We start from the raw sequence: 12,670 nt of genomic DNA, 5'->3' as shown, positions 1-12,670 counted from the left end.
CTCAGGTGAAGACTGCAGCTGCTCCACAGATCACACGTGAACTATCAGCCAGCCACCCTGAAGGTCATAAACTGGAAAGATGTTGCAGTCTCTCAACAGTGTTCATGGGTTTTTTTGACAGATCTGTACATGGACCCAAACCAATCTGAAATTCATTATAAAATACAAGAGCTTCTAGCAGGGATTAACTGCAGTCCAGCAATGTTAGAAACTGGTAATCTTAAGCAAAATATAAAACTATCACTAAGTCTGCACATGAGACAAACACAGTTACAGTGGAATTAAGGAGAAAGCAGTAATCCTGTCTTGTGTCACTTGGAAAGCTGGTGGTAAATGAACATGAATTTGAACAAAGCCAAATGAGAGTTCATGTGTCAGATCAGTACTTCAAATATTTTCACCTATTCTACTTCTTGAACACCATATTCAAAGCCTGTTACTGTGTGAGACAAACAACCTTATAAATCACAAAGTCAAAACTAGCAAAAAAATGCTCAAACATTCCAGGCTCTGCCAGATCAAATCTTTCAGATGACAGGTTAATTTCACCCCTAAGCTAAATAAAAGAAACAAGACATAGAACAGTGTGTTGGTTGGGGTTTTTTTTTCCTGTTTAATTTAAACATCTGCAGCCGGAAAGAAATGTTTGCTTTAAACAGAAATTTATCTAAGGAAAAAACACATCACAGTCTCTGAAAACCATTATAATCCTCACAAGAACCACGTAAATTCCCTTGTTCTTTCTTCTCCTTGAACAGGGTTTGTGTGCAGAAAGAGTAGACAATGTTGTCTCCTCCTTCCCACCAAAGTGTCTCTTTTCTCACATCTTCCATTTAATCATGTATGTTTCCAAAATATTTTTTCCTGTCCCAAGCAAACAGGAGTCACAGAGTCTTTTCCATGGGATCTCACTCCTGCCTCAGTATCAGTTAGTACACGAATCACAAAATAACCCCATGCAGGCAGGAGCAATTTTCAGAGGGACAGGAATTTAGGCTGCCAAGATCCTATTTTGCAATGAATTCAGAGACAATACTGAAGACGGGCACCAGAAGTATCCAAGTTTTTCTCACCCCTGAACGTGACCCAACATATACCTGATGAAAAATACGTCCAAGTATAAAAGCTAATAAATGGGGTAAATTTTTAAAAAGGTAGCAAAAAACCCGATTACCTGAGGAATGTAATTTCTTCTTTCTTGGCATACAGCATGAAACCATGCTAAACAAAAGAGAGAATGTGCTCGAGACAAATTTCCCTTTTTATTAATTTGCTCTGGTGTCCAAGATTCATAGGTACGCAAGAGATTCTTTTTGAGGCCTGGAGGTGCCTGCATTGGAAGGAAAAACACTGTTCTAGACAGAAAACCTGATACTTCTATGTACTCTTTTCCTAAATTCTAACTTATAATTTATAACTTAATGAAATGACAAACAGGACTTAATAAAACAAAATTTAACAGGAAAAAAAATCTGCTTGCAATAAGTGGCCTAACAAAAGAATGATCTTACACTGAAAATAACTTAAACATACTGAAGGAAACTGTAACCAAGACCAACTGATAGGACTGAACTACACTAAAAGAACTTAGTGAAAGAATAGTACTCTATCAAAATATGTAAGCATAAAAATAAATTCAATTTTTTCAAGAACAAGAACCTTTCTTCTGATTTTACAAGCTCAGCTATCAATTACCATTTCTGTGATCAGAGCCAACTCGCCTTATGCCATCACTGCACTCTGTTAGCTAGCATATAGATACAGTATTTATGGATGATAAAATGCCAGTTCTCTGATTTAAAGGTAGGTAATGTTCACAACCAGTAGAAATAACTGCAGTTAAAGTGTATATAATAACAAAGATTACAGTACTTAAAAGTAAAAACAACTGACACTCAGCCATTTTCAAATTATTTACAAGTATGAAGGCAAACATAAATTTTAGAGAGAATTGAAATACATTTCCGTGTTTATAATGTTCTTTCTTCTTTTTGACAAATAATGTTTATTAATGTTTCCATAAGATTACCATAGTTGCATATGTTGCATATACACACTTGTGGCAAATAATTGCAAAATACTGTAGTCAACTGATGATTCTTTTTTTAAATATCTACATCTCGAGTGGCAACAGTTAAGGGACATACCACAACCATATAATAATCAAATATTGTTAGCCACGTCACTGGCTATCATTGCCCTTTCATGGTAACAGAATATTTACTACAAATGAAAAGGTAACAAAAGGATTTAGAACATTGCATCAGTGTGAAGTTCCAATTATTCCAAAGATAGTGGGATCAGCAACTTCAAGAAGCTAGATGAAAAGAAATGTGACAATCCTACACGGTCCTATAATTTCTGTACCATTGAAGGCCTCCATATAAGCAAGAAGGTACCCCAGAAGTTTAAAAATACCTGCAGTCAATATAAAAGTATAAAAATTTTGGCTTCTTGAAAGTCAGCGACATTGGACTCTAAAAGGTCAGACCTTCTTGGTTTAGCTGTAGGCAAAATATTCACACTCCATAACCAATGGAAGAGTCAGTAGCACCCCTATCCATGACTTCCATAACGGACATTAATGCGTAAGTGCGTTAATGATTAGAGCACTTTCCAACAAGTTGGAAGAGCATGGTCCCAGTTATTCCTTAGGTTCAGCTATTTTCATAAAATCATAGAATCATAGAAAGGTTTGGGTTGGAAGGGACCTTAAACATCATCTAGTTCCAAGCCCCCTGCCATGGGCAGGAACATCTTCCACTAGACGAGGTTGCTCAAAGCCCCATCCAACCTGGCCTTGAAAGCAAAGCTCTCAATTTTTAGTAAAGGCCTTTAACTGTATGTTCTGCTGTATGAGAGACATTTTTGTTGAAAGGGTCCAGAGAATATAAAGCTATGGGGCCAAAAATTAAAATAAAGAAGAGAAAGTGTGATTCTGTGTTCTTCAGATGAGGACATTCATCAAGAAGGAGGAACTCCTTGTTCTTCATCCATGTTCCAGCACCTGTATAGGTTTTTGCTTTTAAGAAACACTGATTAAATGCATAAAAGAATCTGGACCACAAAACAGAACAAATACTTCCCCCAGGTAAATTTATTTTCAGTTCAGACTTTCAATTGGAGAAAAACATCTGGAAAGAAATTTTACAAACTCTCCCTTTAAAGCACAGCTGCTGCAAATTTCCTCATATACATTAAAAATGATCATCAAAAATCTTTCAAAGTAAATTCATTGCATTTTTTGTATTACATCTAATTGAAATATAAGGCAAAACCATTTATGTAAATAGTCCGTGTTATCCAAACTTTATTCTATCTAAACATATAGTTTACTATACATCCAAGTTCATTCATCGTAAACATGTAATAAAAGCTTTCCAAACAGATCTTACTTCATAAGTTATTTTCAGACTTGATTGAAGCAAAATCGCAGTAAATTTTGGATGAACTTCAGCAGTAAGCCAAAGGCGAAAGTTTGGTTGAGGTTGTAATATATTCAGTTCCTATTAAAGAGATGTTATATATTGAAGTAGGTTTTGGGTTGGTTTTTTTTAATATACAGAACAGTATTTACAAAATTATAATATCCTAAATTAGAAAGTTAGGCTTGTCTAAAAATTCTTTAGTTGTTATTACAGGTAACGTTATTCAAAAGACTATAGTTCAAGGTGTGTTGTCTCCACACATTCTATATGCTCGCTGTGCTCAAGTTCGAAGTTCATCCTAGCTGCGTCAGTATATTTGCACCTCCCCCCAGATCCTAAATTCAGAGCATAAAAATTCAGCATAGCAGTTCTTTCCTTCTTTTAAGTAAAAAAAAAAACACCAGAAGGCTATGTCTCAAAAGATGAAGCCTTGGAATGTGGGCTGCATATCAACACCAGATCTCAATGACTTTCAACAACTGTACAGCTATATTAATTTCTTTTTCTTCAAGTGTTTGTTGTATGCACACTTCACGTATCATGATTCATAGAAAAGTGAAGATAGGAAAATGGAGTTCTAAGAGAATAAATATTGTCAAATGCTATTTCAAATATAAAGGCTTCACAAAAATATGTAATTACTGAATGTATGAAAACATACTGCTGGTGCTTTATGTGCATCTGAAACAGACATATTTTCCACGGAAGATACCAAAGTTGTTTGACAACTGACTTGAGAACAATGTCAACAGTTTTATGTATGTGTCTCAGAAAAAAACATAGATCAAAAACCTCTGAACAGATTTTCTTCATTTTGATAATCTGTAAAACATAATCATAATCATTTTGTTTTCAGTGTTTTTAGTAAAGAAGAAAATTCCGTCAACCCATTAATTGTTCTGCTCTTTAGGCAAGATGACAACTATATCTTGGTACCTAGAACTGTATCTGGCACACAGAACTGTTGAGGTTGGAAGGAATCTCTGGAGACTGTCTAGCCCAACCCCATGCTCAAACCAGAGTCAGCTACAGCAGGTTGCCCAGAACTGTGTCTGGTCAGGTTTTCAATATCTGCAAGGATGGAGACTCTACAGCCTCTCTAGGCAACCTGTTCCAGTGTTTGACCAGCCTCACAATAAAAAAAAAAATTGTCTTATGTTTAAATGGCATTTCCTGTATTTCAGTTTGTGGCCACAGCCTCTTGTCCTGTCACAGGACACCACTGAGAACAGTCTGGTTCTATCTCCTTTACTCCTTCCCATCAGACAACACACACTAAATAATAGGATTCCCCCTGAGACTTCTCTTCCCCAGGCTGAACAGTCCCTGTTCTCTCAGTCTCTCCTTGTATGACACATGCTCTAGTCCCTTCATCACCCTTGTGGCCCTTTAATGGACTAGCTCCAGTATGCCCATGCCTCTCTTGTAGTGGGCAGCCCAGCACTGTACACAGGACTCCAGATGTGTCTCACCAGGGCTGACCAGAGGAGAAGGATCACCTCCCTTGATCTGCTGGCAACACTGCCTAAAGCAGCCCAAGAGGCCGGTGGCCTTCTTTGTCGCAAGGGCACGTTGCTGGCTCATAGACACAGCTTCTTACCTACCAGGACTCCCAGGTCTTTTCTGCCAAGCTGCTGTTCAGCCAGTTAGCCCCTGGACTGTCTGGGTGCCTGGAGTTACTCCATTCCATGCAAAGTACTTGGCATTTCCCTTTGCTGAACTTCACAAGGTTCTTGTCAGCCTACTTCTCCAGCCTACCAAGGTCCTTATGAATGAAAGCACACCCATCTGTTGTATCAATCAACATTACTCCCAGTTTTGTATCATCTGTATTTGCTGAGGATGCACTCTGTCCCATTATTCATGTCATTAATTAAGATGCTAAACAACATTGGCCACAGTGTCAATGCCTGGAGCACACCACTGATACTGGTCTCCACCTGGACTTTTTTGCCACTAAAACCCATTTCAGCCACGCAGTTAGGCCAGTTTTCAATCTACCTCACTGTGGTATAATCAGGTCTGTATTTCATCAGCTTGTCTATGAGGATGTTATGGGAGTCAAACTAAGATATGGAAATGATCCACAGCCTTGGAAGCAGGAGATTTAAGAAAAGAAAACAAGGGAATTTACATGCTCTTTCAAGCAGAATCATCTGCAGCATGCATCCTCTGATACATCATGTTTGGCCAGAAGACAGCTAAGGGCAGTCACTTGTAAACTGTGAAGGTATCATCTTCATACTGATAAAGTTCACATTGACCAGAAGACGTATTTCATCTTCTCAGATGGGAAGATTGTGAGAACTAAATTTACGTACTTGGATGGAACTGAATTATAAATATGCAGATCTCTCTTAAGAGGATGTTCAAACATTATGAATTACATAGCCTCACACTTGCTAATGGTATGCAAAACAGACAACGGGATGTGCCGAGTCAAACATCAGCAAAACTCAGTCTGTATTAAGCTCAGCAAGAAGTTTAACACATTCAGTATTATGTTCTTGTGGAAAGAATAAGAAACTTCTGATACATATGAATATTTTAATATTTACAAGATTTGAAATTTTACAATTAGTAAGAGGCTTACAAACCGTTACTGTTCACCATCATATTCAGACTAGATGACACATATCAGTGTTACCTTGCTTTGTCTTTCCATTTTTTTAAATGGATTACAAGAACATTAAAGGCACATGCATGCCACATGGTCATTGCTAGACAGAAGATAAACTCCAAGCTCATGTGCATGGAGTACACTTTACAGACAATCATGAGAAACTAGAAAATTAAGACTGTAGTAACTGTTGATAGGAATTCCTCACCTTTCTTTTTTTGAGTTAGTTTATTTTGTGGATTTCAGAGTGAGATACGTGTTAAGTCACTTTGATTCAGTTAGCAAGTTAATGATTTTACATGCCATAAGTAAAAGCGTGTTCCTATAAAACATTAGACATTTTAATTTCAAAATAGAAAAAACCCCTAGTGACTCAGACACAAGCTACACTTAACAAAAAAGAACTACTAAAAAGAAAGTCCTAGAACTGGAAAAAAAAAAAAAAAAAAGAAAAAATTAAGCATGCATAGATTCAGAGTTCAGCAAACATGGGCAATACCCCATAAAGTACAAGAAGTCTCAACAGGAGCGTTTGTTCACTCATTGTGGCAGAAATACTCTACACTGTATGAAAATTACAGTGCTCACGCAAAGGAAGGAGCTGCTTAGATCTGAAGCATTTCACTTTATTTATGATTGAGAAAACTGCAAAGGTTTATTTTTAAATTGTTGGTATTTTAAACATCACCATGGAAATGCCTGAAATGCTTCAGAACTGTTGCTTACTAATTTTGTCTGGTTTCAAATACATTATTCTCTAGTTACCCTCACCTTTTCTAATACAGGAAGCCAAGATGTAACAAGATGCAGGTTCTTTAAACACAGCCATTCTCCATTGCGCGCACATTCTTTTAAAGTTTGAATAGCCAAGTCAGCTTGGCCTTGACCCATTGCAATCTGAAATGACAGACACAGTTGTATCAGGAATTCATCATACCTCATTTAACAGCTAAATACAAAATCGTGTGTTTCCAAGTTAGAGTGCCTATGTAAAAAAGAAGGTGTGCTAAAGATAACCAGAAATTTCTCTAATGTGACAGGCTACTAAAGTAGGGAAAAGATTAAGGAAAACATAGTTTTTTCTTTGCGACCTATCTAACCAGTTTCTTAAGAAATGACATTACCCAGTCTTTTTATGGAAAAAACATACATCATTTGGTGGCAGTAATGTTATTCCCTGGGAACTCAAAAAGTAATTTAAATATCAGTGACTAAACTGTATTATTGCAGAACTGCTGATATGACAAAACCAAGAGATAAATGAGAATAAATTTTCTTCTGACTGTAAGTTAAGAGTACTTCCTTTGAAGAGAAACACTCAATTTCATATTAAGATGAGTGAAAAACTAAGGCTGCTCTCTTTCCAACTGGGAAATATGAATAGCTTAACAAACAGTCTTTTCTAAATTTGTTATAGTACCATACTGCTGCTAAAATAAATTTGGATTTTCAAATGGAAATACAAAGATTCAAAAGTGAATTTTCAGATAAATTGGTGAAAATTGAAAATAAAGAAAGGACTTGTTCTGTGGCACAATTACTGCAACAATTGATGTTAAGACTATCTGTAGAGTACGTTCACCTTAGTTCTCCCTTAGAGTCTAACTGGAAGCTATACATAACAAAAAACCCTGAACCAACCAAGTTTGAAAGGAAGTGGTCTTAGCTAATCTAAAAAGCTTTGTCTTGGCATTACTGCTATAGCAAAATAGAACTATTGTGATTATTATGACTTCATCAGATATCCCTTGAAAGGAAATCCATCCTGTCTTTTTATCCTAATACTGTACTGAATCAAAGAAACTTGAGGCCTTAGCTTTATATGATGATAGAGATATCCTCTGCCTAAATAAAACTGAGCATAATATCTTGAAATAATTTAAAATAGCCAACAGAAGATAACTGAAAGTCACCAGACAATATGTTAGTACACCACACAAATTTAGTGATCTGTTCTTTATCCCATATGAGAAATAATTCAACAGAGAGGAAAAATCTGATCTTCTATGTTCTATCGAAATTGCATGAGAAAGTGCAGGAAAAAATAATAACAACAAAATATTCTCATTAGTAGGACAACTTTCAGATGATCTGAGCGGTACACATCGCTCCTTAATCAAATACCACGCTGTGTTACATTTTAAAAGTCCATCACGTACAGGATATTTAGAGACAAACACAAAAAGACATGTGACAGAGTAAGAAATATGCATTCTGAAATGTTCACAGCTAGATACACTGGCAAGAGGATCTAAATCTTTACAATTTGATGGGAATAATATATTCCATCAGTGCACATTCCAGGAAAGGAATAAGTTCAACGACTATTCAAAAGCAACATTAAACTTGACGTTTTCCATTTCTATGCTAACCAGTGATCAGCTAGATGACAACTCCCCTCCCCTGAATATTTCTAATGACAGAATGAAATAATGTTTTACAGAAAGGTATAAAGCATATCAGTACTGTGTATTAGGAATATTAGGAAACCACTTGTATCATAGAATAATTTGAGTTGGAATGGATCCTGGAAGGTCTCTAGTCCAATCTCCTGCTCAAAGGAGGGCCAGCTATGAAAGGTCAGACCAGGAGCTGAGGGCTTTGTCCAGTGGACTCTTGGCAACCTCCAAGGATGGAGACTGAACTGGGAAATCTATTTGACTGTTCTCATCGTGAAAAAGTTTCTCCTTACATCCAGTCATCTATCTCGTTACCATTTATGCCCACTGCCTCCTTCTACCATGCCTGATTGCAAACAGTCTGGGTCCATTTTCTCAGTGACATTCTTTTAGGTATTGAAAAGCTGTTACTAAGTCATCACAAAGACTTCTCTGCTGGCAGGGTACAGCACTGGCTCATGTTCAGTTTGTCATCTGCAAAAACCCTCCTGTTCTTTTCAGCAGAGGTCCTCCCCAGCCAGTCGATATATTCCCTGTATCGTTGCAAGGGTTTCTTCTTTCCCAGGGGCAGGACTTCGCATTTCTTGAGTTCTGTAAGGTTCCTGTCAGCCAAGTAAAGCCAAGCAAAGCCACGAGCCCATTGCTCGGTGGGGCAGGGCACTTAGTGACAAGGCACATGGAAAAGGTTAAGGTACTCAATGCCCTTTTAGTCGGAGGTTTCACTGCTGAGGCTTGTTCTCAGGCCTCCCAGGTCTCCCAAACCTACAAGCAGGAGAGAAGCAATACCCTCAGCAGAGACAGAGAGATTTAGGAATCACTCAACACACTTAGAAAAAAAAGAGTCCACAGGATGAGATGGAGTGCATCCAAGAGTGCTGTGGGGCCAGCTAACGTCACTCCTTGCTGTCATCTTCAAAAGGTTACGTTGATCTGGGGTGTTTGCTGATGAAAAAGGAAAATGTCACATTTATCTTCAAGAAGGGCAAAAAGAGAAAGGTCTAGGTAGTTACAGGCTGGTCAGCCTCCACTCAGTCCCTGGGAAGGTTATGGAGCAAGTCCTCTTAGAAGCCATTTCTAAACACACGAAGAACACAGAGGTGATAAGGAGCAACCAATATAGATTTACCAATGGCAATGACTCGTGCCTGCTCGTCTTCATTGCTTTCTATGATGAGGTGACTGCCACTGTGGATAAGGGGGTGCTAGTGAATGTTGTATACCTTGACTTTAGTAATGCTTTTGACCGGGTCTCCCATATCCTCCTTATGACCAAATTGGAGAAATACAGGCTGGAGAAGTGAAAAATAACATAGGCAGAAAAATAGGTGTACTGCTGGTCTCACAGAATAGTTAGTGGTGCAGAGTCCAGCTGGCAGCCAGTAACTAGTGGTATCACTCAGAGATCAGTGCTAGAGAAAATACTGTTTAATGTCTTCATCAGCAACCTGGGTTATGTGACTGGGTGCACTCTCAGCAAGATAATGGGTAACACCAAAGGCGGGGGTGTGGTGAGGGCGAGCAATAAATATGTTGGAAGACAGGTTTGCTACTCAGATGGACCTGAACAGGCTGGAGAAACAGGCTGGCAGTTCGTGAAGTTCAATAAGGTAAATGCAAAGTCCTACACCTGGGATGGAACTACCCCGTACACGGTACAGGCTGGGGACTGCCTCAGAAGCAGCTTTGAAGAAAAGGAGGCCCTCATGGACAACAAGTTGAATATAAATCAACAACGGGCCCTTGCAACAAAGGCCTATCCCATAATGGGCTGTATTAGTAAAAGCTTTCAGCAAGTCCAGGGAAGGGATCCTTCCCCTCTCTTTGGCACTTGTGAGACCACATCTGGAGTACTGTCTCCAGTTTTGGGCTCCCCAGTACAAGACAGACATGGCCATACTGAAGTGACTCCAGAGCAGACCACCAACATAGTCAGGGCACACTGAGCAGGGTTTGTTTAGCCAAGCAATCAGGAGACCTTCTTGCTGTCTACAACTACCAGACTGAAGAACACAGAGAAGATAGAACCAGACTCTTTCAGAGGCACATGGTGATAGGACATGAGTGATTGCACACAAGTTGGTATATGGGAAATACTGATTCAATACTAGGAAAAACATTCTCCTGTGAGAGTGGTCAAATACTGGAACAAGTTGCCCAGAGATCTCTGTCCTTGGAGGGGGGAGCTCCCCGCTCTGAGCAGGGGGTTGAAGTAGATGATCTGTAGAAGTCCCTTCCAACCTAGGTTATTCTATGAATTTAACAGCTACAGTAAATTTCTTCTTAAAAAAAAGAAAAGTCGTTTTCAACACCCCTGCATAGATCCAATTTTGAAACAGACACAGAAAATATAGTGATTTCTTCACAGTACAATTCCTGATTAAAATCTACTCAAGGGGAATTATCTTCACCCAGTTCAGTTTTGTATTGAATGCAAAAAGGTAAGAAGTTGTATACCATGACAAAAAACAACTGTTATATTGGCTGGGAAAGTAATTTCGTTGCTGTACGCCTATTCCTGAAATCTGAGGGCTTTCCTGCATGGTCAATCTTAAACACTTTTTCTTAAAAGACTTGAAATGTAAGAGTTCTATTCAGGAACTCCTATCAACAATTAATTGGTTAACATTTACTTGTAAAATTTCTCAAAATATTTTACAGATTTTCACAAAATGCCGAAGTATCCACAAACACTGAACATCTGATTTATGTTTTCTGTTGAAGAAAGAAATACGCAAGTCCTATAAGCAGAGGAAATTATGAAGTCTAGTTTTCATTTGTTTTGTTCATATTTCTATTATTTCACACTTAAAAAGATAATGTTTCAGCATGTATAACAATTCTCAGTCTCTTTTGCTCTCTTCCATCTTCCTTCTCATTTTTCCCTTCTCCAAGTTGGAGGAATGCCTCTCACATGGATTCTGCTTCTATGAGGATCACTAATTGTGTGTCTCTTCTCCAACCCATTTTGCCAATGGAATCAGAAGTTAGTGGCAAGATAGGTAGGAACAACAAACACATAGACAACAAACTATGCTTTTACATACTAACTTCCTTAAAAACCAAAGTAAAACAGATACTACTACTGTAAAATTTTACATATTGTGGTTTTTAATCATTATGCTTATCTAAGACTGACCTGATGGTAGCACTCAGTATTTCTTTCAACACTGGCAAGTTCCTGCAACTCTTGAGAAGGATCAGCACCAGGAGAAATAATTATCAGGATGGGCTCAATTTCCAGAGTCTCTTTATACAGACGTTTCAAATTCAGAGGTGATGGAGATAATTCTTTTATTCCTAGAATTAGAATTATTATGGAAATGAAGTGAGTACACAGGATGGAGTGCTTAATTAACCACTTTAAAGGTCATCTGGCTGTCAAAGTTCTGTTCAATGGAGACCATAAAACTGGTCCTACAATGAGAAAAATTTCCTTACAATATGCAGGTAGAAGGCACTCTACAATCATAAGAAAAAGACAAAAGCACCAAAATGGTGCCTGGACTTCCATCTTGACAAATATAAACTGTAGTATTTATTTAGAGTGTAGTCTTCAAGAAAACATACAAAAAGAGAACACCTGGAATATAAGAATATGAGAAGCTATGCTATTTGCTAAAACTACTTGTAGCGTGTATGTCCACATGCAGAACTTCTCTCCTGTATTGTACTGAGAGCCTTAATTATTAGACTTTGACTTTACACAGTTCTTGGTGCTACAATTATTTTAGTCTATTATTCACTTTAATATACAAATTAAATGTCTAGAATGTTGACCTAGTATAGGCAAGGCATTTATATACCAGCCCAAAGCTATGTGTATAAGTGTATCATAAACTTGAACAGTGTTAAGCACGTATTTTCAATGCATCTTTAGACTGGTCCTTAAATAGTGAAGTGTTAGGTGCAATGGGAAATCACAACATAAAGAAAGACAGAAGAGCCCAAATCAGTGACATCTATGCCACACCTACTAAAAGACGCAATACACATTTCCTTGAAGGCACAGTCTGCTTTCAGACTTGAGCTATTATCTCCACATAGAACAATACTATATAATTTGAATATAACAGGTCAGGCTGGCAAAGGTTAGTATGAGGTCTGGGTTCTCTGCATGTATCTGGACAGAGACTCTAACAGATGCAACTAAACAGATAAAATCACTATCAATCAAAATGCTTTAAAAAATTGAATTAAACAAGACTAATATTGGAAAATGTTTT

General features: G+C 37.8%; 1 protein-coding gene across 1 annotated transcript in view; it reads right to left on the bottom strand.

Moving 5' to 3' along the window:
* The window catches only part of DYNC2H1 (dynein cytoplasmic 2 heavy chain 1), a 187,380-nt gene that overhangs the window by 73,896 nt on the left and 100,814 nt on the right, over nucleotides 1-12,670 (bottom strand). The window contains exons 76-79 of the mRNA XM_052812508.1: nucleotides 11,584-11,744; nucleotides 6,820-6,945; nucleotides 3,396-3,506; nucleotides 1,175-1,330 (exon numbers count right to left, since the gene is read on the bottom strand). Coding sequence (XP_052668468.1) covers nucleotides 1,175-1,330; nucleotides 3,396-3,506; nucleotides 6,820-6,945; nucleotides 11,584-11,744 — 554 coding nt within the window. The remainder of the gene's footprint in view (nucleotides 1-1,174; nucleotides 1,331-3,395; nucleotides 3,507-6,819; nucleotides 6,946-11,583; nucleotides 11,745-12,670) is intronic.

This window comes from Harpia harpyja, chromosome 17, assembly GCF_026419915.1.
Source record: "Harpia harpyja isolate bHarHar1 chromosome 17, bHarHar1 primary haplotype, whole genome shotgun sequence".
Lineage (NCBI taxonomy): Eukaryota > Metazoa > Chordata > Aves > Accipitriformes > Accipitridae > Harpia > Harpia harpyja.
Note: the sequence above shows the minus strand (reverse complement) of the source record. Positions and strands in the feature narration are given on the sequence as shown.